Source organism: Eurosta solidaginis, chromosome 3 (genome assembly GCF_040869045.1).
Source record: "Eurosta solidaginis isolate ZX-2024a chromosome 3, ASM4086904v1, whole genome shotgun sequence".
In the NCBI taxonomy this organism is placed as follows: Eukaryota; Metazoa; Arthropoda; class Insecta; order Diptera; family Tephritidae; genus Eurosta; species Eurosta solidaginis.
In genome coordinates, this window is record NC_090321.1 from 47,161,727 (window position 1) to 47,188,999 (window position 27,273).

The window sequence follows — 27,273 nt, forward strand, 5'->3', positions numbered from 1 at the left end:
AGGTAGGAAAGGTTCGGACATGGATATAAATGAGGCGGGTAGCTCCGTACGACTAGCACAGCGTTATCTCCTGAAAACAGTCAAGGAATACACTGGTTGTGCAATGAACTTGCTGTGGATCAATCTGGATGATTGTAGAGATTTAAGGTTCTTTTGGTTATGTCTTCGAAGTAATGAATGATCTTCAGAAGTGTCACAAGGGGGAGGAAAAGGAGTTGATTCATCACTTTCTCTGCCGATGTGAATTCAGGCTGCAGATTTTTTTTAATTTATGGAAAATCAATTAGACAGTATCGGGTTGAACGAAGGTGGCTCCACCCGATACTCATCGTGGGCATTCAGAATGAACCAAAATTACTACGAGTGGAATGAAATACCACATACCCGCTCTCTCAACCTAACCTAGCCTCAAGATGCTAGCGATGACTCAAGTGACCTCGCTGATATTATTTTTAAATTGTAAACATTTGCCCTTGGGGTGACCACTTGGCGCCATTTTACCAACAAAGAATCGACTAGCGCTTTGTTGGACGGCCATAACCGTTTAAACGGTGACAATTAAGTAAGTTAGTAAACATTTACCTCTCGATTTTCTACTGGGTACCTATCCTATGCGAATATTGTATGCAATTGTTTCACCACATAGTACATATCTCATATGAAATTGAATTTCAAATATCAAATAAAATGCCACCTTCTACGCGCACTCGAAATCAGTTAGAGAATAAACAAACAATATATTGCAAAAGTCCCACTTGGTTTAATTTTGAATCTCTCTCTTTGTTTTATCTTCTTGTGGTCTTCTATTTCAATGTTTTCACTGGCTGGTTTTTTGAACAATGGATGGGAAATAGAGTGTGGCATGGAGGGGATATTAAGTTATTGGCTACTGAGAACGCATACATGAACTAAAAAGTTCAAAATATTAAGGATGAAAAGTTTATAAAATAGTCTCGACCTGAAATACGTTCATATGCCGTAATAAGAGACATACGGTGACTTCCAAAGGCATGACATCGAAATCCTACGAAATCGATCGCGTCGTGATGTACGAGGTTCAAAGCCCTACTCGAATTTACTTTGTACGCACACGACTCTTTGTCGAGAAGATCATGAACGCAAAGACTCAAGAAAAGTTTCTGTTGAGAATATGTTCACAAAACACAGAACAAATGATTACTCGGCTCTTACACCACCTCACTGAGAGTAATCTTCGACCTAACGTTTATTTTAAATCCCAAAATTCTTTTACAAGAGCTATTGTTAAAGTTTTTTAGTCAAAATTCAACCAGACTATGTCTGTATTAAAGGAAAAACTACCTTCCATTGTTTGGTCCATTTATATAAAGGTAGTCCTTAAAATTTTTTTATCATCTTTTTATTTTCAATTTTTTAGTACTGCCTACAAAAAGGAAATTGCAACTTTGATTAGTAATTTAAGTAATTCCTAAGTGAAAATTATTTTCTTTATTTATTTGTTCAAAATAGCAAGATTCAGGAAAATTAGTGGAATTTTCGCTGACAACACTGGCGAAAACAACAGAATTGCACCTCGCATCATAACAAGAGAATTCCACCTCGTTTGTCAGCTACTTAATTAGCACAGCTGAAAATCTTGGTGAAATTCGCATACGCCTGAAAGTCTAAAATAATCGTGATGAAAGTCGCGTACGCCTAAAAGTATGCAAAGACGTGCATTGAGTTGGGCCTTCAACGAGGTGGAATTCTACAACGCCTGCAACACTCAGGAGGCTAGCCATGAAGGTATGGCCTAATCTTCTAAATAGTTCGACTTGTGCGTTACGTAGCTCAAATTTTTTGATGAAACATTGCACACTCACCGAGTTTTAAATTATATTTCAGGTTTCAAATCTCTAGATATCCAGGAAGTTAGTGAAAAATCGGTTACAACATTCCCAATCAAAAACTAGTTTTCTCAATATCTCGATCCATGCGCCACCTAGCGGATTTTTTTTTTTGATAAAATATAGCATTGTCACCGGGTTCTGACTTACGGCTCAAGTTTCATATCTCCAGCTCACCGGGAAGTTACTAAAAAATCGATTGCAAGATTCCCCTCGTTTTTCAAGGATTTGTAGTTATCTCACTTAGCACGCCACCTAGCGGAATTTTGTTTTCTGTAAAATGTATTGTAACCGGATATCGAACTATGTGCTAAGTTACAAGTCTATAGGTAACCACGAAGTTAGTTAAAAATGGATTGAAATATTCCCAAATTAAAATTAATTTTCCTGATATCTCGATCCATGCGCCACCTAGCGAAATTTTTTTGATAAAATATTGCATTGTCACCGGGTTCTGACTTACGGCTCAAGTTTCATATCTCCAGCTCACCGGGAAGTTACTCAAAAATCGATTGCAAGATTCCCCTCGTTTTTCAAGGATTTGTAGTTATCTCACTTAGCGCGCCACCTAGCGAAATTTTGTTTTCTGTAAATTGTATTTTCGCCGGGTCTAGAACTATGTGCTAAGTTACAAGTCTCTAGGTAACCGGGAAGTTAGTTAAAAATTGATTGAAAGATTCCCAAATTAAAACTTATTTTCCTAATGTATCGGTCCATGCGCCACCTAGCGGAATTTTTTTGATAAAATATTGTATTGTCACCGGGTTCTGACTCACGGCTCAAGTTTCATATCTCCAGCTCACCTGGAAGTTAGTCAAAAATCGATTGCAAGATTCCCTACGTCTTTTCAGGGATTTTCGTTTATCTCGATTCGTCTGCCACCTGGCGGCATTTTGTTTTCCATGAATTGTAGTGCCATTGACTCGCAAACTATATTCTAAGTATCAAGTGTCTAGCTCAACGCGAAGTTACTGAAAAAGACTTTTCCGTGGGTCAAAAATTCGTAGGGAAATGAGGGGACAAACATGAAAGCGACTTATTATAAAGGTAAATAAAAAAAAGAAGTGATCTAAAAGATAATTGCTAATCTCACCAAACAATTTAAAAGAAAAATTAATATTTTGCGCCGTCAGATATATAAAACTCATGGACAAAAATAATTTTTCACTTAAATTTCTTTGTAAGATTTAACAAAAATTGTTACATTTCTTTCGTGGAACCGGCTGTCAGTTATATAACTTCAAAATAAGTTGCTGATACAAGATCCGCATAAAACAGGTCCACGGTCCGGATGCGCCATTTGGTGACCCCTGATCTAGAGGTTCAACGTAGACATAGCGAATCGTTCCCACGATGGTGGTGCTAGTGCCGTAACGGTGTTATTATCTGGAACGTGCCAGCAAAGGACTGTCGAATAAAACTTCCTACATCATTTATCGACATCGATCTCTTTTTCGCTACTATAACAACAGCCGTGTTTTTTTACACGCGTATACGTTTACGTTTGCTTGTAAAAAAAATGCTTATCCTCGCTTCGATAATGCTTAGGAGACCTATCTAACGGCAGTGGTTAAATAACTAGCTACAGCGCAGGGTGTACCGAAAGGCGGAGACAAAACCCTCTGCTGGCCATAATGTATAACATCCCTACAAGACGGAGATAACCAGTTCACCCACACATTCAAAGCTTTTTTCGCTCTCCACTAACCCATCGACGTTTCATGATGTCATCGAAATGACAGTTCATTAATTATTCCGGAAAACAATGAAACGCAAAAAAAATATAAATTGTTTACAACGTAAAATATCTTGTGCTTTTAGTTGTGACATGTGACGGAAATTAAAAATTTTGTTGCAGAGAACACCTTTTTGCGTTGGCGACCTTCGCCCAAAATAACATTAAGTTAATTTGAGTTGTGACATGTGACGGAAATTAAGAATATTGCTGCAGAGACCATCTTTTTGCGTTGGCGGCCTTCGCCCAAAATAATATTAAGGGTAAAGTTTTACAAGACGGTACACCACCTAATTTAAAAATATCAAATAATAATAAAAACGGAGCTCGAGGCGCGCCTTTTGATTCCACGTTTGATAATTTTTGTTAAAAATTGGGTGGTGCACCGTCTTTTAAATCGTTACCATATTAAGTTGTATAGAATCGGCGGGATGGCCTACAAGGTTTTATGTCAACTAAATCGCTCCCGATATGGTCGGGCTACTACCTTAATGGTTCCCGGAACGTACCCGATCTGCATCCGGCAAAGGACCACCAAAGTCGATAACGGGGAGTGTCCTTATCGCTACAACAACAACAACATTATTTACTTTCTGATTTTCATTCATACGTATGTGCATTTTTAAATAATAAAAAAATGTTATATTATTCTAATAGATAGCATCTCCGCCGGGTTGCGGTTCAGCTCAGAATATGCCAAAATCAAAGGAAATCTACAAAAACAAGGTACTTTACAAGCAACATGCTTTGGAATACGGTACCAAACTGGTTGGATGTATTTCCCTAAAAAAGGGTGGAACTACGCATCTTGGTTTGCCAGTATTTGCTTCGGTAATTTATATTGATTTGTAGTGATTAATAATTGCAATAGTAGATAATGTAATGTGAATTAAAATTGAATCGGTAGCCGGAGCAAAAAAGGCAACTGATCGGCATGCAACTGTTATTTATGTGGTGCCACCGGGAGCTGCTGCTGCTATCCTAGAAGCATTAGAAGCAGAAATGTCTTTGATATTTTGCATCACCAAAGTTGTGCCAAAACATGATAGCGTTCGCGTTAAGCACGCTCTCTTAAGGCAAAAAAAATCGCGTCTAGTCAGGCCCGATTGTTCAGGAATCATCGCACCAGAAAGGGTAAGTAAATTGGCTACCATATTAAATATATAAGCAACATGTATGAATTTTTTAGTGATAATTTGTCATGCTTTTGTTGATAATCATCTGAAGAATGCAAATACGACAGAGTTCGAAGTTCATGTGAAAACCAATTAATTTTTTTAATTAGCATTTGGAGAGAAAAATACATATGTATGTATGCATAGAACTGCATAGAAGGGGAGGAAAAATTAATTATTATCAGTAGATTTGCAAGATTTTTGTCATTTTCCCTGCATCGCAGTTGTCATTACATTGCGTTAAGAGAGGACATCAACACCTTACTACCCACAGCCAGTTAAAATTATTGTAAATTTTGCTCTTTTCATCACTGTTTCAAAACGTGGAAAGTTATATATCGAGCATTCCATGGAGAATGGTGCATTTTAGCAGACTTTCTCATTGCCGGCATTATTAATATTCAATCCCTAGAAGGTTTAATGTAGTCATATCAATAGTTCCCGAGATGGAGGGGCTAGTACCACAATGGTGCTTGTTACCGGAACGTAGATAGATAGATCATTTATTGAGGATTGCACAGTGACTTGCACATCTCCTTCACAGCACCTCATCCTAGCCGACTTCCTTGATGAACCCCAGCAGTGTTATTTGCTTGAGGGATTAAATGTGGGAATGCTCTGGCCATGGTGAGCCCATAAACTTAGCCCTACGTCTTGAAATTGCGCCGCAATCTAGAAGGATATGGTCCACCATCTGCTGATCCATCACAAAATCGGTATGTGTTGTTCGATACTATACCCAGTTTTTGCATGTGACTGTTCAGTCTACAGTGTCTTGTAAGAATAGCCGTTGGGGTTTTTAGGTTATCTTTTTGAGAGGCCTATTAATGCCCTATATCGAGTTGTGCTGTAACCCCCTAACAGTAACTTAGATTGACTCAGGCCTGGCATATTGCGCCAGTGTTTTCTCTTTTCCCTCCCTTCTGCTAATAAATGCCCCTATGGGCCAACTGGCAGGAACAGCTCGGGATCGATGGGTCATGCAGTTGCTGCCTCTCTTTCCGTGTTGTCCGCCTGCTGTTGTTGTAGTAGCAGTGCTTCGCCCCATCCAATAGGTGCGACCGATCACAAATTGTCATCAATGTCCTCTAACGGGAGTCCAAAGAAACTTTCTGTTTCAACAGGGGTGGGCCATAATGAGAGGAGTGTTAGAGGCGTTGGTTGCACAATACAGTTAAAGAGATGGTTGGTGACATGTGGGGACACATTACAAGCAGGACAATGTTTTGTATGTCGGGGTTGATTCTGGATAGGTAAGAGTTTAACCTGTTACGTTATCCAGCTCGAAGTTGAGCTAGAGTGACTACTCTCGTTTCCCTAGGGAGAGTGCGTTCCTCCTCTGCTAGTTTTGTTCTTTGAGTACAGGAATCACCGGCATAGAGGTCCGACGCCTGTGTGTGGAGTTCACTGAAGACATGCTTGTGATTTTTAGCTTCATACGGCTGTTTTCTCAGGTGCCGTATTTCCTCAATGTAATGAGGCCGTGAACAACAAGAGCCACAAAAGATTTATAAAAGTTACGAGGAATCTAGCCCAGAACAACCTGTCCGATGCAACCATCCCTTGCACGTGAAACACTGACAAGAGTATTTATTTTTTTAATTTAATTTATTTATTATTACGGCTGTTTAGGCCTAAAACTTAAACTACTAAGTGCAATTCATTGTTATAATCACTTATTACTATTGAATATGCTGTTGGAATGCCATGTGATTCCGATCAGCATATTTACTAGCGTGACAAAGGGACGAGTCTGGGAGCCAGTCATTTAAGGAAGGTCGGAAAGGACGCGTTTCCAATCCTCCAGTGCTCCCAGCTTAAGGCAACAAAATTTGGAACTTATATTTTTCAATTATATGTGTATTTTAAGCTTTCGGAATGTATTAGTCTCCGATCAATGCAGCTAAACATGTCTTTGGATGTTGGAAATTGAAAATAAGTGTATCCAATCACCCCTCAACTTTGTTTAGTAAAGACGCTGTCGGAATGCATGAAGATTCCGATTAGCACAGCTCAACATATAATGGGAGGTTGAAAAGGACGTGTTTCCAATCCCCCTTGCTCCAACTTTTATTTGGCCTTATTTTCGTTATTTTTGTTACACATTATATAATTTTATTGTTATATTTATGCTGTCGGAATGCGAATGATTCCGATCAGCAACAGTAAATACCAGCTGGAAATACCGAATTCCAGCGAAATTAGTTGTTGGAACTGTCTGGAGTTACAGGTGGCGTCTGATTATCTTTTCCTTAGGGCCGGATGCATTGTATTTTGCTGCTACCATTATTACCATTCCCTTTTCGCGCTCCAGTATCGGTATATCATGTAAAAAAATAAAAGAAAAAAAACTATCTTATTGGAAGGTTTTTACAATGCTCCAATAAACTTTTTTTAAAAGTATTGAAGTTATTACTACTTTTTATGTGATTAGGAAGTTCATTGAAATATTTCAGGCCCTCATATATATGACCGTCCTAAAAAGATTCTTTTCCGGCAAACGCAGCAAACCCATTTCTCAGTACTGGGGTCAGGAGAAGGACCCGGATTGGGGTCGATACCTTCCCGGAAGAGGAGAGTATGGCGCAGACCCGCTGCAAGGATCTGCTGGGGGGTTGACAATTTGTGGGAGAGACGCAACAAATTAAACATGGAGTCCGCCTGCTCATTTCCCTCCACTCCCCTGTGGCCTAGGACCCAGGCCAACAGTACTACGTTGTGTGCTCCTAATTGATTCAGCTTTTCTACGCACTGAAGGACAAGTGCTGACTTTATTTCGAACGCCGCAAGTGCCTTTAGTGGAACCTGACTGCCTGACTGAGTATGGCAATTGTTTCATTGGGGTATCAGCGCTGAAGGTTCAGCTTAGCACACTAACTTATGGCGAATACTTCCGCTCGAAAATGCTCGGATGTGCTTTTAGAGTTACTGATATTTTGGTTCTGGGTCCGAAAACTCTGGCTCCATTCCCCCCGGCCTATACCTATACAGCCGTACCAAGAGACGGAGCAGCCCATTACATATTGGCACAACCGGAGCACTGCTGGACATACATCCTATATGAAAGCTATGCATTCAAAAGTGTTTGTACCAGTGGCTGGTGCACACCGAACTGGACCAATGTATGCTATATTGAGGCCTGCATAAATACCAAGCTATGTTTATGTAAATAATGTTACTGCTAATGTCAATTTGCACGGTTGAGCACATACAGTACCTACGTTTATACAAGGTGGAACACCACACTACCTACATGGCGATGTAGCCACCGATCAGGTTGTTGTAAGAGATTAATTAAAATATGTTATTCATAAACACTGATTCTTATATTTTTATTATCATTAAACTGTAGACTAGACTCATGACGGGTATTCTTACTGGACACTGCCTTCTGGCGTCACATGCCTTTAAATTAGGCTTGGTGAGTGATAGCAGATGTAGGAAGTGCGAGTTGGAGGAGGAAACGATCGATTTCATTCTGTGCTCGTGCCCTGCGCTTGCCGGGCTAAGACTCCAGCTGACAGATGTCAGATCTAGAAGCAGCAAGTGGCTTAAGTTCTAGGAAGCCGCTAACCCGCTGGAGCCATGAGAAGCGTGGGTGCACTTTGGGTGTCCCAAGACAAGTTCCGTACCTGCTCCGCCTACCGCATTACTGCTATACGAATAGCATGTGCTGTTCCGACGACGCGATCCATGTTTTATCCAGGAAAATCCCAGTAGATCTAATCTCAGGTGAAATGGCCGATCTCTATGGCATTGGGTTCAGCCGACCATCTGAAGATGCTAAGAAAAGCGCAAGGTAACGACCAATAGTTAGGTGGCAAGAACGGCGGGAAGATTCGAGAAAAGAGCGCTGAACCTTCATGCTAGTCCGGAATATAGCGGAATGGTACGAGCGAAAACACGGCAAACTAAATTACCATCTCACACAGATATTGAGCGGGCACGGTGGCTTGAAGGAATATCTACATAAGCGTGGGATAGAGGAGGATCCTTTCTGTCCAAGCTGTCCGTCCGAATTGGAAAGCGCAGAACATGTAATATTTCACTGCCCTCGTTTTCACGGCGAAAGACTGTCTGTAAACAGAGTTTTTGGAGAGGAACCTTCCATTAGGAATTTAGTTCCACGAATTTGCGGACAAATAGATTGTTGGATTGCTGTGAGCAAGATGGCCTTTATAGTAATGACGAAATTGATGATGCATGCCGAAAGGGAGCGTAGAGAAATGCGCATACGAAGTAGTGGCGACTAAATCGCCTTTGAAGTTACTTTACCAGGTCCTGATTCTAGTTATCTGAAATTTCTCTTGTGCCCTTGGAAAAGAGCTATGTGTGGAGCCCTATTTATGGAACACTTTTCGGCTTATATTAAAAACTTTTAATCTATTCTTACTGATATGAGTTTCTTTTTCATTCTAGGTAATTTGATTTTGATGATGTGAGGATAGAAATATCCCAAATATTCCAGCTGTGGCTGTAAGAACATACATTTGCTCAAATTAGAAGAAAACTGCACGGTTGAGCACATCCAGTATCTACGTTTATACAAGGAGGAACACCACACTACTTTCACGGGGATGTAGCCACCGATCACGTTGTTGTAAGAGCTTATTTTAAATATGTTATTCATAAACACTGATTCTAATATTTTGTTTTGGTTTTTACTTTAGAGTCAACCTGTTATATAAACGATGTCAGCTATGCCTGTAACTTAAGCGCCTTCAGATGTAATAGTTACCGCGGACGCGGTCACAGCAGTAGTTCACTACGTGGGGATTACACTAATCAAGGACTTTCAATATCGAAAGGTTTTCCAGCACTATAACACACCAACAATATGTGCAATCACCCGAATAAATTGTACAACAAACTTTAACACCACATCATCAGCCAGCAACAACAACAACAAACGCAACAAGTTGAAACTTCTAAACAATTAATGACTAGTGAACCACCAACATATCCGCAATATGCGCAAACATCAACACCAACATGTGTCGCCTACTTTGCAACACGGTGAAGATGGCCAAGGCCATTCTGATTCTAATACTGATAAAGGCGAACCATTGGCAAATTTAAAAACTCAAACAGACCACTAAAAATGTTGATGGTATTAATTCTAGTACGGATAGTAAAGAATTTAAACCTAAGAAAAAAGCTAAACTTGATAAAAACTTAACCGAAGATGACAATGTTTCTAATTCTAATACTAAGGAAGATGAATCTTTGATAAATATGAAGCTTAAAACAGAGTTATCAAAAAATGACGATGATGATAATGATGTTGATGCAAAGTCCAATGTTGAAAATGATGAAAATTATGAGTGTGGATTATAACCTGAAGCAAAACTGTCATATCCGGTACGACCAGAATTAGATGTTAAGAAAAGAGCCTACATAAAGAGGCTCAGTATATTTATGGAAAATTTATCATGAGACAATGCCCAATGTATGTATTTCAATTAAATTCAGCACATTGTTGGAAAAAGTATCTAAACTTTATGCATCGTGTAGAGAAACCAGAACATTTACAATTTAAATATAACGAACGTGGTGCAAAATGTAAATTTTGTGATATTCAAGCAGCTACACCAAGCTTCAACAAATTATTGGACCATGAGATTTCTCATATGCCTAATAGTCATTATTTAAAATGTAAATTATGCGATTGGAAGACAAAAATACATTCAAGTATGAATTTCCATTTACGTGTACAACACGCTGAAACAATTGATGTAACAACGAAAAGTTTAGAATTGAATGTTTGTCCATATTGTAATCACAATGGTATTTACGCAAACACTTAATACATCTTTTCTATGTTTAGAATGTGGTGAATAATTTAGAACAAATACAAGTTTACGTGTACACCACAAGTTTTGAACGGAAATATCTTGAGGGTATGGTTACACCTATGTGGCATCTACAAGCTATTTATAATGACTAGTATGGAATGAATCCGGATATGGAAGAAAACGGAGGTGACGAAATGAATCACCATGCTTCTTTGGATTCTGGTGATACTCCTGACATGCTTCCTAATTTCCCTACGTCTGATGTTACTATACCTACCAAACTAATATGACTGCAAACTGATGAGCAACACTACCAGCGCAGGAAAAATAAGAACTTCAAAGCAAGGTTTCGGAAAGGGCACGACTATGAATAGACGTTAATATATATATAAATAGTTTATAAATGTAAAAATTCACATATGTAAAGTTCGCTAGAGTAATAAGGCAATAATTTAAATTGTAAAAAAACATTGTATATATGAATAATTTATAATTAAATATTATCTGAACATAAAGGACGCGTTTCATTCATAGAAAAAGCGATTTGACAGAAGGTAACCGATACGGGTAACCGATAGGTCAGTTACCCGTGTTGTTGTTGTTGCATATGTTTTGGTTAGCGATAACGAAAACATAACTGATTAAGTAACTTAAAAATGTAAATAACATCGAGCGAGAAGGAATGTCGAAAACACAATAGGTAAGAGCGAGAAAGCAAGTCACACGTACACTATTTTGAGAGAGCGCATGCGTTACCTTTTTCACGACAGCAATGTAAAAGTCATTAACACGATAATTGGTGAACAAGTTATTGGTGACGATTAAGTAATCGATTAGGGAACGGGTACCTGTCTTGTAGGGATATAGCTGAATCGGTTGCGATGAATGTGGACACGCACCATTTTAAGCGGTGATACATAGAATTAGTGTAGAGGTGAAACATAGACACATATTTCTGTTACATCTGAGTATAATGCGTATTGAAAATTAGTAGTACTAATTTTATGCGCAGCAATTTCAGAGGTGTATTTAAAGTTTGACGCTTAGCAGTCCATATAAAGTTTAAGCGTAAACGTCTATAGATGTAAACAAGTAAGGAAGGGGTGTAACCGAACATCACATACTCAGATGAGAAATTTGGAGACGAAATAAGGGAAAATCACCATGTAGGAAAATAAACCTAGGGTAACCCTGGAATGTGTTTGTATGACATGGGTATCAAATGGAAGGTATTAAAGAGTATTTTAAAAGGGAGTGGGATATAGTTCTATAGGTGGACGCCATTTCGGGATATGGCCATAAAGGTAGGCCAGGGGTGAATCCAGAATGTGTTTGTACGACATGGGTATTAAATTAAAGGTATTAATGAGGGTTTTAAAAGGGAGTGGCCCTTAGTTGTATATGTGAAATGGGCCAGGGTGACCTAGAACATCATCTGCCGGGTACCGCTAATTTATTTATATATGTAATACCACGAACAGTATTCCTGCCAAGATTCTAAGGGCTTTTGATTTCACCCTGCAAAAGTTTCTCATTTTCTTCTACTTAATTTGGTAGTTGTCACACCCATTGTACAAAGTTTTTTCTAAAGTTGTATTTTGCGTCAATAAACCAATCAAATTATCATGTTTCATCCCTTTCTTCGTATTTGGTATAGAATTATGGCATTTTTTTTTATTTTTCGTAATTTTCGATATCGAAAAAGTGAGCGTGGTTATAGTTGGATTTCGGCCATTTTTTATACCAAGATAAATTGAGTTCAGATAAGTACGTGGACTAAGTTTAGTAAAGATATACCAGTTTTTGCCGTGTTATCGTGATAACGGCCGAGCGGAAGGAGAGACGGTCGACTGTGTTTAAAAACTGGGCGTGGCTTCAACCGATTTCGCCCATTTTCACAGAAAACAGTTGCCGTCATAGAATCTATGCCCCTAGCAAATTTCACAAGGATTGGTAAATTTTTGTTCGACTTATGGCATTAAAAGTATTCTAGACAAACTAGACCATATCATTACTGGAGTTGAATGTTGACATAATTTACTATACTGTAAAGATATTAAATTTTTTAATTTGACTTTTAAAAAAATTTGTTTAAAGTGGGCGCGTTCTTCATCCGATTTTGGTAATTTTAATTTAGCACATATATAGTAATAGTAGTAACGTTCCTGCCAAATTGCACCATGATATCTTCAACGACTGCCAAATTACAGCTCGCAAAACTTTTAAATTACCTTCTTTTAAAAGTAGGCGGTGCCACGCGCATTGTCCAAAATTTTGCTAATTTTCTCTTCTGCGTCATAAGATCAACCCACCTACCAAGTTTCATCGCTTTATCCGTCTTTGGTAATGAATTATTGCATTTTTTCGGTTTTTCGAAATTTTCGATATCGAAAAAGTGGGCGTGGTTATAGTCCGATACCGTTCATTTTAAATAGCGATCTGGGATCAGTGCCCAGGAACCTACACACCAAATTCAAAATTTACTCAAGTTATCGTGTGAACGGACAGACGGACAGACGGACATGGCTCAATTTTTTTTCGATACTGATGATTTGGATATATGGATGTCTATATCTATCTCGATCTGGCGGCCACCGTGGTGTGATGGTAGCGTGCTCCGCCTATCACACCGTATGCCCTGGGTTCAACTCCCGGGCAAAGCAACATCAAAAATTTTAGAAATAAGATTTTTCAATTAGAAGACAATTTTTCTAAGCGGGGTCGCCCCTCGGCAGTGTCTGACAAGTGCTCCGATTGTATTTCTGCCATGAAAAGCTCTCAGTGAAAACATGTAGGTCCCGTCCGGCCAATTTGTAGGGAAAAATCAAGAGGAGCACGACGCAAATTGGAAGAGAAGCTCGGCCTTAGATCTCTTCGGAGGTTATCGCGCCTTACATTTATTTTTTTTTATTTTTATATCTATCTCGATTCCTTTATACCTGTACAACCAACCGTTATCCAACCAAAGTTAATATAGTCTGTGTGCAAAGCACTCTGAGTATAAAAAAACACAGCTAATAGCATCCTACGTTAATACCATTTTTATAACGTCAACCAGAATATGTTTTCTCGTAGGCACCCTGTGCCTATTGCTCACGTTGAAACTATTCAACAATGCTAAACTTCATTCTGAAATTTGACGGACGTGAAGATTTTTCATTGGTATAAAATATAAAAACAATTGCTACTTGGTTGTGCCAAGACTAATTTGCATAACTTCAAGCCAAACTGAGCACAGAGAATTAGCATTTGAGATAAAAAAATTGGAATAGCGGCCGAAATAGTTAAAAAAAAAAAGCAAATAAAAAAGTTTGATAAAAACCAAGAAGTGCGTGTACATATAAACAAAAAAAAATACTAATACACAAAGTGGGGTGGAAGCCGATGATTGGGAGTTGCAATCACGCATAACAAGCACCTGCGTCACATTATTGTAATGAACAGCGAGGAGTTCAATTGATTTGCCAAGCCTGTTTTTGCTAAATTGGAAAACTAAAATAAGCGTTATATCGAATAGTCCAATTTGGGACACTAAAAATGTTTGCTTCACTTAAAAATAAAATCAAAGAGGAGACCGGTTCAGATGTAGCTACAAGCGCTGCTATTACCAGGCACACAAATCATAATAACAATCGCATACGTAGCCGTTTTTCCTCCACATTGAGCGTAAATTCAGCAAACGATGAAGGCGGAGGAGGAGGAACGGGTAGTATAGATTCGCAAAGTTATGTGGTATGTAAATGTATTATGATATAGTAAATGTTTTAAATATTTCTTTTTACTACGCTAGGCCGAACAACTTTCCACACTACGCAGTCAATGCAATGAGCTAACCACCAAAGTAACAGATTTAACAACACGCTTACAAATTGTACAGGAAGAAAAGCTACGCGTTGAAAAAACAAATGAAATTCTATTAGAAACCGTAAAGGTGGCACAAACACAAAAAGACATTTATTGTGAGGAGCAGGAAAAAATACAAAATTTGCAACAAACAGAAATTGATAAATTTAAAAATTTATTGTCATTCCGTGAACAAGAAGCTGTGGATCGTCTATCAGCATTACGTCAAAATCAGCAACAATTAGAAAATCTTACTGTAGAACTTGAAAGGCTCAAGCAGTATGAACCAATGGTAGAGGATTTACAGGTGAATAAGGAATTGGTTGAAGTGTTTGTGTGCTAAATTTTTTATTTTTTATTTATGTACGTCGCACCTGTTGTGTTAATCTTTTATTCTATGTTGATAAATTTGTTTTAATTTTATTTATTTGACAATTAAAAACGTAAACGCCACCTCACCACAGTGCGAAACTAGCTTATGTTGATACTTTATTATGTGTACTCTATAGTTGAAGGTGAATGTTCTAATGTTTACACATAATACGTGGGTAGTAACAAAAGTTCGCTTCGTCAGTGACACTTAAACCTTTTATAGTAAGCCAAAAATAGCAATAATCTACATTTATTTTGCTGATATTTTTCAAAAATAAGTCAGAAACTGAAATGAAACTAAAATATGTTTGGAAAATCAACTCATTATACTGGAACAACGAAAAACAGCATTGTGATCTTTGAGATGAAATAAATAAATAACGGAGGTTAAGCTGAAATAAGAAAGGGTTTTTGTTTGGTTATTTAAGCGAACTTTTGTTTGTCCACTGGTACCGCCAAACAAATGTTACTGTTAAAAATACCTCTTCAAGTTTGTGTATACAAGTAATGTTGTGGTAAGTTTTGTTTTCATTTGTATTTTCGTGTTTCCATTTAAAAAGAAACCACATTTAGTATACTATACATAGCATACACTTATGCGTATTGTGGCGTAGCTATATAACTACTTTGTTTATGTATATCATCAAAGCTGACTCATTCTGGTACGTATTTCTGACATAGATACATACATACTCGTACGTAGATAAGCATTTAGCAAAAGCGAGGGATGAGTGGAGTAATTGTCTATGTTTTAGCTCTATTGAAGAACGCACAGAATACAAAACTATTCTATTTTTGAATTTTCTGGAAAAAATACTTATTCTCAAAGGTTCATTCTCCGAGAACTTTGTATAAAGCCGCCAAATTAGCGGCTGTCACAACGATAAAAACCAACCCGGAAGGTGATTGTTATTTGCCGGATATAGATTCGGTATGTTCCGGTAACAAACCCCATTAAGGTACTAGCACGCCCATTCGCCTAACATGAATCAAGTCAGAGCCTCTAATAAAAAATTTCGAAATACTAGATGTAGTGGTCTTCAATCGATTGCTAAGAATGTTGATTTTTGAAGTCATCTTTGAACTCCACTTTGCCTTCGTCTATGCGCTCAACCCCCGTAGCTTATTCACACTTTTATTAATGCTCGCAAAGCATTCAAAAGCAATTTGCAATTCCTCTATATTTACAGGACGAATTAGAACGTTTGCGACATTCCTCACAATTGGGTAAAAATAATTTAACCACCACATTAGCCGCTGTTGAGGAAGAGAATCGTCATTTGAAAATGCGTTTACAAATTATGGAAAAAGCGCGCTTGGATGCCATTAACTCGTTTAGCGCTGATGAAAAAATGCAAGCGCTTAGACAGGAACGTAAAATGCTGGAACAACATTTGGAGGAAGCACATTTGCAATTATCCGATATAAAGAGTACATGGAGCGGTCAGAATCTGGCATTAGAAACGCAAGTTAGTCGCTTATCAAAGCAAGTAGCCGAAGAGACGACTGAGAAGCGAAAAGTTTTAAGATCGCGTGATGATTTGAATGAGAAAGTTAAACAGTTAGAATTTGAAATGACAAATTTACAGGATGATATGAAGCAGCGCGATGATAAAGTACGTGAGGATTTTTTCAAAATGTACATTATTATACTCAGCTGAGCAGAACTCGCAGAAAAAAATTAATTTCGTTCGCATAACGGTACCCTGTAACGGCATAAACTAATCGAGATATATATAGACTTCTATATATCAAAATGATTTGGGCGAAAAAAGAAATTCATTTAGCCATGTCCGTCCGTCCGTAAACACGATAACTTGAGTAAATGTTGAGGTATCTTGCTGAAATTTGGTATGTATGTCCCTGGGCATCTCAGATCGCTATTTAAAATGAACGAAAAGGGACTATAACCACACCCACTTTTTCGATATCGAAAATTTCGAAAAACCGAAAAACTACGATAATTCATTACCAAAGACGGATAAAGCGATGAAACTTGGTAGGTGAGTTGAACTTATGACGCAGAATAGAAAATTAGTAAAATTTTGGACAATGGGCGTGGCTCCGCCCACTTTTAGAAGAAGGTAATTGTAAAGTTTTGCAAGCTATAATTTGGCAATCGTGGAAGATATCATGATGAAATTTGGCAGGAATGTCGGATAGCGAACACGCTCACTTTTAAAAAGAAAAATAAATTTAAAAGTCAAATTTTAAGAAAAAATTGAATATCTTTACAGTATATAAGTAAATTATGTCAACATTCAACTCCAGTAATGATATGGTGCAACAAAATACAAAAATAAAATAAAATTTCAAATTGGGCGTGGCTCCGCCCTTTTTCATTTAATTTGTCTAGAATACTTTTAATGCCATAAGTCGAACAAACATTTACCAATCCTTGTGAAATTTGGTAGGAGCATAGATTCTATGACGATAACTGTTTTCTGTGAAAATGGGCGAAATCGGTTGAAGCCACGCCCAGTTTTTGTACACAGTCGACCGTCTGTCCTTCCGCTCGGCCCTTAACACGATAACTTGAGCAAAAAACGATATATCCTTACTAAACTTAGTTCACGTACTTATCTGAACTCATTTTATCTTGGTATTAAAAATGGGCGAAATCCGACTATGATCACGCCCTCCTTTTCGATATCTAAAAATTAAAAAAATGCCATAATTACATACCAAATACGAAAAAAGGGATGAAACATGGTAATTGGATTAGTTTCTTGACGCAAAATATAACTTTAGAAAAAACTTTGTAAAATGGGTGTGACACCTACCATATTAAGTACAAGAAAATGTAAAAGTCGGCAGGGCGAAACCCAAAGTCCATGGAATCATGACAGGAATAATGTTCGTGGTATTACATATATAAATAAATTAGCGGTACCCGACAGATGATGTTCTGGGTCACCCTGGTCGGATATCTCGAAAACGCTTTCACATATACAACTAAGGTTCACTCCCTTTTAAAAACATCATTCATACCTTTAATTTGATACCCATATCGTACAAACACATTATAGAGTCACCCCTGTTGTTGTTGTTGTTGTAGCGATAAGGTTGCCCCCCGAAGGCTTTGGGGAGTGTTATCGATGTGATGGTCCTTTGCCGGATACAAATCCGGTACGCTCCGGTACCATAGCACCATTAAGGTGCTAGCCCGACCATCTCGGGAACGATTTATGTGGCCACATTAAACCTTCAGGCCATTCCCTCCCTCCCAACACCCAAGTTCCATGAGGAGCTTGGGGTCGCCAGAGCCTCGTCTGTTAGTGAAACAGGATTCGCCGCGGATAGGCGAGGGTGACAATTGGGTTTGGAGAAGCTATATATTGCGCTGGCAACCTGAAAGGTTGCGCTACACAGCCCCTTGAATCTGGTATTTTAGTCGCCTCTTACGACAGGCATACATACCGCGGGTAATTTCTGATCCCCTAACCCCTGGTCCACCTTTAAGGCGATATCTCGAAAATGCGTCCACCTACAGAACTAAGATCCACTCCCTTTTGAAATACTCTTTGTTACCGTCCATTTGATACCAATGTCATACAAACACATTCCAGGGTTACCCTAGGTTCATTTTCCTACATGACAATCTGTTGTTTTGTCTCCAAAGCTCTCAGCTGATTATGTAATGTTCGGTTACACCCGAACTTAGCCTTCCTTGTTTCTATTTTCTTTCTTGCAAATTCTTAATGACACAGCTGTTACAGACAGACAGCACGTTGCTTTTGGTTAACTTGCTTATTCGGTGTACCTTGAACATAAGCGATAGGTAACGAACATTTGATTTAAGTTAGTCATGATTAGTGTTGCTGTTTGAATACTCTCTGTTCTACGTAAAAGAGTAAATCCTAACACGGCTGGGAAAGGCTGCTTGATCTATTATCACTTGTCAAGTATAATATGCGAATCGGAAGGGGCAAATCAGTTCTAAAAGCTCGAGGGATCAAAAAAAATTGTTCCCCAGGCATTCTGGTTACTATCATAGTAGTAACGGATTCATATCCTTCAAAGGACTGACAACGTCCGCAGCACTTCCTTAAACTTTGGGGAAGTGCTTTTACGTTTACCACAATAACAGCAGCAAACAGAATTTGATATAATTTTCTTTTTTTTCTAGATAAAACTACTCGAGGAAGAAATCGATGAACTTAATATGGCATTAAAAGAATGCCGTGAGGACAACGAGCAACAAATTATTTACCAACGCAACAAGGCTGTGAGTATTAATGGTGATGCTGAAGATTTGTACTGGGATAATATGTTGTAATTAACAAACAAATCAAATATAAAACACTCCAACATAAATGAACGCAAACTAAACGCTTTAAGCTCACCACATCAAGTTTGGCATAGCTTTCACAACAAAAACTAACGCTTACAGCACGTTTTAAACAAGTTTATTAAATTATAAAAAATATATATATTTAATTGCAGTTTTGTTTAAATTATATTTTCTGTTATTGTATAATTACAAATTTCAAATAAATGTTAAAACTTTTTGTTAATATAATAGTTGTCTTAATTTTTTTAAAATTTTATATTTTAAGATATTTTTATGCAAATCTCTTTTCGGCTTTGTTTTTATGTAAAAATTACAATATTTTGCGCGCGCTTTATCGTATTTCTCTCTCTCTCTCTGTAACGCATACTTAGGAAACACTCGAAACTGAAACGAAAGACTTGAAATCTCGCATTAACAGCGCCGACGAACGTTTCACCGAATATGCTACAAATGCCGAACATGTTGCCCAAACGCTGCGCCAGCAAAATACGCAACTGCAAGAGCAACTCGATGAAGCACAAAATCAGCTCGAAATGGAAAAGGAAGAAAAACTAACCGCATTGTTGCGTAATGCTGAAATTTCACAAAGTGAAGAACTATTACGCAAAGAATTGCGTATTGAACGTGTTGAGGCCAACGATTTACATGAGAAAAATGTGCAACTGAGCAATGAAATGGAATCCAAAGTACAAGAGATAAAACAATGTAAAAGCGAAATGGCAGAATTAAAGACTGTGATGTATAAAAATGTTGAAAAGTTGAAAGAGATTGATGAGATGCAGCGAGAGATAAGCGAAAAAAATAAGGTAAGTAACCATCTCGTATACATTTTTGAAGTTTTTTTTTTAATTTACTTAGTTTTTCTACCATTTTCACAGACAATAAAAGTTCTAAATCAACGATTAGCGGATTTGAAGAAAACGTTGCAAAATGAATTTCACAGCGCTAAAACTTTTGATACGGATAAGACGCGCAATGGTGATTGTATAGCTGCGAAAACAACGTCAACAACATGCACAACAAATGTGTTAGCGAGTAATGCTACACTCTTTAAGGAGACATTTATATGCGATCAATGTGGCATGAATTCAGCTATGGTCACCAGTTGCGCCACATCCAGCAGCAACAGCATCGTTATGGATGAAGTCAATTTTAAATATTTAAAGCATGTTATTGTTAAATTTCTTACTAGTCGTGAGGTAGGTGCTACTATAAGAGTCGTTTTTTTTAGTAAAAACAAGTAAAGGTATATAAGTTCGGGTGTAACCCATTTTCAAAAGTTTTAGTGTTTTCCAATTTCATGTTAGTACCTGGGCGACCGAGCTTTGCTCGGCAATCTTCGAGTATGCCGCATAACATACTTTGTTCTACATGTCAACATTAATCAAACTCTACTTTTTTTTATATGTACATACATATATTATATATTTTTACTTACCAATTTTGAACTCCTTAAAAATAGATGTCAAAAATATATCAAAAACTAACCGCAAAATGAACTGGAATGAAAAATTTGAAATGGGTAATTCTAGCCTATAGTATAAGGGATTGTTATGACAATTAGTGAAATCGAGAACTAAGTTATTTAGGTCGAGTATCTTCATGCGCCGAATTATTAATTTCAAACATTTTTTTAGTTATGCACTATCAAAGTCTCACAATTTTATTACATTCGAAAAACTTGTAAATTTCACTAATGGCAACTATCGGTTATGACAACTATCAGTTAGTTTAATTAAACGTCAACTTACTTCCCTAAGCGCAATCTCTAGGTAAGTAGTTAAATGGTTAGCTGTCGTTTTCAAGTTGAACATATGGCTCTAGTGTTCAACGGTAGCAAATTACCATGGTGAGATATCTTTTTGCTATAGTGAGAAATCTTTCTAATAGTAATCTCTGAGAAATTGCAATTATTCATTTCATATTGCCAAAAATATGCATTTAAATATATTTTGCTAGAATTTGCCACGGTGCCTTGATATTGCATTTCAATTTTATTAGCGTGTGTAAAATTAAGAAAATTAAGTCGAATCATGTGTAAGATTTTTTTACGAAGATTTTTAAATTTAATGTTCTTTAAAGCTTTAATAGAATATGAGTAAGTAGAGTACTATTTCGTCTAACTATCCGTACCCTAAATGGCAACCCTACTTAAAAATGTCCCTATTGTAATGCGGAGCGAAATACCTTTCGTTTGATACCCATATCGGCATCTCATGCAATTTTTTTTAAATTTCGAAAAGGTGGCAACCCTAAATGGCAATCCTACTCAAAAATGTCCCTATTGTACTGCGGAGTGAAATACCTTTCGTTTGACACCCATATCGGCATATCTCATGCAATTTTTTTTCGAATAGGTGGCAACCATAAATGGCAACCCTACTCAAAAATGTCCCTATTGTAGTGCGGATTGAAATACCTTTCGTTTGATACCCATATCTGCATATCTCATGCAATTTTTTAATTTCGAATAGGTGGCAACCCTACTCAAAAATGTCCCTATTGTAATGCGGAGTGAAATACCTTTCGTTTAATACCCATATCGGCATATCTCATGCAATTTTTTTTTATTTCGAATAGGTGGCAACCTTGTGAAACATTCTGAGTGGCAACACCTAGGTAGAAAGTCTTATAAGGTGATACGTTATCTCTGTGTCAAATTTCATTTAAATCGGTTGATCGGTGGTCGTTCCCGTGATCGTTCGGCTATACAAACATACAAATATACGAATATACAAATATACAAGAATTGCTCGTTTAAAGTTATAAGATAATTCAATTTAGAAAGTAAAATTCTATTGATACAAAGCTCTTTTCTTTTATATAAAAGTGGGCGTAGTCTTTAACCAATCTCGTCCATTTTCTAGAAATATTTCCTGTTATAGGGAAAATCTGTGTACCCAATTTTATTACGATCCGTTAATTTTTCTTGGAGTTATGGCTCCCGAAACATGGACAATTGCTTTGTCATAAAAGGGGCGGTGCCACGCCCATTTTTTAAAATTTGAAGTTTTTCCTATTTGTTGTTATAAATCCGCTTGGTATATGAAATACCATTGATATAAACCTTTTTTTTTGCAAAGATATAGCTTATTTATAGATATAGCTATATTATTAAGATATAGCTTATGCCACGCCCATTTTAAAAAACGTTTTTCAAATTTTTATCAAGAGTCTCAGTATCAGTCCACATGTCAAATTTCAACATTATAGGTGTATTATTTACTAAATAATCAGGTTTGTTGTGTTTTCCAAAATGTTATATATATAAAAAGTGGGGGTGGTTATCATCCCATTTCGCTCATTTTCAATACCAATCTATTCTGGGTCCAGATAAACTCGCGTACCAAATTTGGTGAAGATATCGTGTTAACGGACGGACGCACGGACATGGCTCGATCAAATTTTTTTTCGATCCTGATGATTTTGATATATGGAAGTTTATATCTATCTCGATTCCTTTATACCTGTAAAACCAACCGTTATCCAATCAAAGTTAATATACTCTGTGTGCAAAGCACGTTGAGTATAAAAGGGGTCATCGTCGGAATGAGAGAAAAAAAATATATATTTTTTAAACGTTTATGCTTTTTCTTGCAAGGAAGTGTGTCGTCAACTCGGTTTTCACTTATTCAAGGGGAGACTATATAATTCTTTGGCAAGTTCTATAAATTGTATACCTACATAATTCGACAATTCCACACAGCTACTAAAATTTCCCACAATTACGAGAATTTCTTCCTGAGTTGGCTGCACTGCACTCTGCCGGAAAATATAATAATATCAAGTCCAAAGTAAAGAATAATATAAAAAAAAAAACAAAACTAGAAGAACATTTTACTAAGCACTCAGAGTGTAATTCTGCCATGAAATGCTTCTCATTGAAAACACATCTGCCTTGCAGAAAACAAGTAGTTGCCGTCCCGACAATTTGTAGGAAAAATTAAAAGGAGCATGACGCAAATTGGAAGAAAAGCTCGGCCTAAAATCTCTTTGGAGGTTATCTTGCCTTCTTACATTTAGTATTTTTATAGATTCTCTGCTGCGGCTTTCATTTTCTTTAAATCTCGGTACCTTTGCCAATCTATATACATTTAACTTAGTAATAGAAAAGAAATAAAAAAAAAATGATTAGAAATTAGCGTTTTTACAACCCCCTTTTAAAACCAAGGCATCAGTGTGATGCATTTGCATGTCGTAAACATAGTTGTGTGGGTTTTTTATTCAACCGTTTTAAAAAATGAAGGTATCACTGACACAATTGCAGTTCGTAAAATTGCTTGTGTTGTTTTTTTTAAGCCACCACAAGACACAGCAGGTAGAATTGAAATTTCCCCTACCCAAAAGTACGACCCAAAGGGGGGGGGGGGGGGGGGGGGGCATCAGAATTCGTTTTAGAGGTATGGTTCCTTCGGCAAAGTTTCTTATTTTGATCCCTAGAATACGATTTTCACATAGCAATGAGCGATTTTTAAATCGACCCGCCCTAATATACATATATCGAAGTTATATTGTGAGCATTTTTTTCAGTAATAATCTTTAATAACGGAAACTTATATCCCCACATATAAGTCAAAACTTCCAAGTACTTTGTATACCTTTTACCATTATTATTATTATTAATAGGTCTGGAAGCACTGCGACCTTTGTGCAGATCTATTGTGCAAGACCTTTCAGCCTAATTTTGTATCTGGAGGCTTTTATTGTATCTAAGTACCTCTTCAAGCTTTTAAATCCATATGACAATAGGGATTAAGAGTCCCACCACCTAGATGGGATAGTCTCTGCCTAGCTAGAGCGACGCATTCGCAGAGAATGTGAACGACAAATTTGGGTATCCGATAGATGTGATTTACTTATGTGATATCGTAGACCGCAGTGTCCCGTATAGTACCCTTTTACCAGCCTCCATCGTCTCATTTTGATGTGTAACCGTAATATAACAGAATTTTCTATGTAATCAAAATTGTATTATATACTAAATGAATTCACATTGCAATCATTGCAGGTGGAAGCACGCCATTTAATACGCGCTGTTGCAACATTACTAAAACTTACCAAAGATGAAGAGAAATTATTGCAAGATACATTAAACTGGAAAATGAGTTGGTTCGGCTCGAAGCCCAACCATGGTAGAGGTCAACATTCCTTCTCCATACCGCCAAGTTAATATATCAAAATGCATTTACACATTAAACAAATACCCCAACTGCTGCACCCGAATTGGTTCGTTGAGTGTTTCATAGATGGAGCTCTCTCCAAGACCATGATAAAAAAAACCTCAACGCATATGATTTCAAATAATACCGTAAGGCAAATTAAAATTACAAGAGAATTGTTGCTAGTTAAAATTAATTACCTTTTAGAGAAATAGACTTACGCTTATTTATTATGCCACTTATTTGGAACTGAACTTGTATTGGAGTGAGTCGCCGTGTTTTGTTAAATTTTAAAGATGACTTGAAAAGGTATCAATTAATGTTCAGTAGTTATTAATAAATTATATTTAAGTACTTATAGCACTCACCTTGCTTAAAAATCGAAACTTCACTGTAAAAACCGCGCACTATAGGCCTGACTACATTGAACACGGCGGCTACAGACTACAACCACCAAAAGCAAAGCTTGACGACAACCTTAGCTAATGGGCCAATTAATAGTGACTTATAACCATAAAACCATAACCAGATAAAACATCTGATCGAACCTACCTTATGGAAATCAATGTAATCGTTTAATGCTGCCATACCATAACGCTAACGCCATAACCATACCATAGCCAACCAATTGGTTTTTGGTTTCTCGCCATATCCATAACCTAAAAATATTTGATTTGGTGAATTTAATAACTTTTTGTAGATTTTATTCATTGTTTTGGATACGTTATGACTAAGAGATTTATTTTTTGTGGAATGTCTTTGTAATTTTTTGCGTTTTCTTCATTTGTATGAAATTGTCACGATTTTTAGGTTAAGGCACCATTAATCGATCACATTGTAGATGGTTATGGATATGGGTATGGTTACGACTATGGCGTTAGGGTTAAGGAAGTTTAATTTGCCTTTAGGAGACTTATTGTTTGTGGAATAAGTTTTAATTTTTTGCGTTTTCTTCATTTGTATGAAATTTTCACGATTTTTAGGTTAAGGCACCATTAATCGATCACATTGGAGATGGTTATAGATATGGGTATGGTTACGACTATGGCGTTAGGGTTAAGGATGTTTAATTAGCCCTTAAGCACTTTAAGCTTGAAACACAATGCCCTGACGCCGCGAAATAAACGCGACGAACATCGCCTTGTCAAAAATAGAATCCCCATAATTACATGAAGGTGAACACAATGAACGCCAAGAGCGAAATTTACGCGACGTCATTTTGCGACGATAGATTTATTTCTATCGTCGCCGCCGGGCGATGACGACAAACATCCCAAGGGTTGCTGCTGTTCAATTTTTTAGGTATAAAAAAAGAAAGCATAATGTCCAAAAACTAAATTTTTTTTCTTTACATATAATTTTTAATTTTTAGTTTAATTCCTTAACATATTTGTTTTGTTTTGTTAATTTCTTAGCATTTTCTTAACATTTTTGTTTTGTTTTGTTAATTTCTTAACATTTTGGGCGTGTTTTAGCAGTCAAGTGCTAAAGCATAGAATCAAAAAAGTTTAATTATTTTCATCTTTATTTCTAAATATTGGCCACTCTGAATAAACAGCGCCAATTTCGCCCGGCATTGTATTTTAAGTAGACGAAATGTCTGGGCGTAATTTGAAAAATGTCATCGCCCGACGCGGCGTATATCGTCGTCGCTCGGCATTGTGTTTCATGCATTACGCGGCAGCCACAAAATAAACTTAAGCAAACAGTAGCCACACATTTATAAGAAATGCATTGTTCATGTTAAGAAAGCGTGCATCAGAATGATTTTAACCAGCATTATCTGGTTTGTTTTTTTTTTTTGACAGAATAAAAAGAACGCCACGCTCTGTTGCTTGCCAAAAATTTAATTAGTTTTAAATTTTGTTGCTGATCTGGCGCGCTGAAAATAACGAACTTCATAGAACACGTAGAAATAATTTGACGGCTGTCGCCGCCGTGAATGTAGTCAGGCCTTATATAGCTGATATTTTAGCTTAATTTAAACTTGCCAAATTTGTATTTGAATAACGTTCTTGCAGTTTTTCCTTTTGTTAGATGTTTATTAAAAATCGAAATTGATATCTTCTATAAATCTTTTTTACAAGTTAGATTTTATATATTCTGTTTGAGAATTTTAAGAGTCAAGCCTAAGAAATTCCTTTTTTTTTAATATTTGTTAAGATAATCATTCCATTATATGTATTAGCATATATTTGAAATGTATAGTATTTATTCCTAAATATACATGATTTCTTAAGAAAATTTTAATTTATTCTGTTGTAAGATTTCATATTTTTAATAAACAAGTAAGAACCTTAATTAACTACGAGGGTGTTATTAATCCTCGGAATCCAATGGATTGATCCATGTGGATCACTGTCCATTGGAATGCAGGGAATATGTGTTTGGGTATAATAGTGAGTACCGAATTTAGGCAGTTTTTTATTACATCCTATTAAAAATTATTTCTTAGGCGGCAATAACTTGTGAATATTATCCATATTTGCTTTTTTATAAATTGTGTTAATACACATTCACCCCTATTCTGCATTTCGATTACGTTCCCGTTCTACGCTCCGCTTCAATCGAAGTTTGGTATTCTGCATTACGACGGAATCGTAAAGAGAAGAGGAAGAGCAAATGATTTTTCGAAATCAGCTGTTGGTACGGAATGTATGAACATTGGAACAAAATAAATTAAAGAAAATTTGTAAAAAACACTGAAAAACGTTTATATTTTATTATCCACGCCATTTTGTACAAAAAAAAGCAATAGAATATATTGCCGCAGTGTTATATTTTTTTGAGTGAAGTGCTTTCATAATTGTAAGTGTGTTTTGTCGTTCTTTTGGCCAATTCCCTGCCGTGGCCCCCAAGTATTGTTAAAACGGATTCTTGCACGAATATAGTTGACATTTTCTGAATTTTAAGGATGCTAATTTCATTGCACTGGCCTAAAATACTTTTTAAAGGTTTATTTATTCATTCCGCAAGGATTGTTTACGTTTTCGCTTCACCTTCCTCTACGCCGGCAGCTTGCTTTAGCATATAAC

The 27,273-nt window shown here is 36.9% G+C and overlaps 1 protein-coding gene and 1 long non-coding RNA gene across 3 annotated transcripts; both read left to right on the top strand.

The window, feature by feature from the left end:
• Positions 1–3,642: 3,642 nt before the first annotated feature.
• On the top strand, positions 3,643–11,085 carry LOC137246358 (uncharacterized). The gene is made up of 5 exons (XR_010951453.1): positions 3,643–3,863; positions 4,258–4,431; positions 4,508–4,734; positions 9,195–9,375; positions 9,446–11,085. It is a non-coding gene; the product is annotated as an uncharacterized lncRNA (long non-coding RNA).
• Positions 11,086–13,705: 2,620 nt separating this feature from the next.
• On the top strand, positions 13,706–26,539 carry Golgin97 (Golgin 97). Of its 2 annotated transcripts, XR_010950571.1 has the most exons (8): positions 13,706–14,302; positions 14,361–14,720; positions 15,976–16,401; positions 18,915–19,013; positions 19,451–19,885; positions 19,958–20,278; positions 24,088–24,387; positions 24,446–26,539. XR_010950571.1 is itself a non-coding variant. In XM_067771528.1 (7 exons), the coding sequence occupies exons 1-7, from the start codon at positions 14,108–14,110 to the stop codon at positions 24,247–24,249; spliced, it is 1,998 nt and encodes a 665-aa protein (XP_067627629.1). In that variant the 5' UTR covers positions 13,706–14,107; the 3' UTR covers positions 24,250–26,539. The 2 variants fall into 2 exon arrangements, 1 of the variants encoding a protein (XP_067627629.1); XM_067771528.1 differs by having other exon boundaries at positions 24,088–26,539.
• The last annotated feature ends 734 nt before the right edge of the window (positions 26,540–27,273 follow it).

Coding starts and splice junctions, on each gene's coding strand:
- Golgin97 (XM_067771528.1), top strand. CDS start 14,108: ATGTTTGCTTCACTTAAAAATAAAATCAAAGAGGAGACCGGTTCAGAT. Junction 14,721..15,975: donor CAATGGTAGAGGATTTACAG/GTGAATAAGGAA, acceptor CTATATTTACAG/GACGAATTAGAACGTTTGCG. Junction 19,886..19,957: donor AGATAAGCGAAAAAAATAAG/GTAAGTAACCAT, acceptor CCATTTTCACAG/ACAATAAAAGTTCTAAATCA.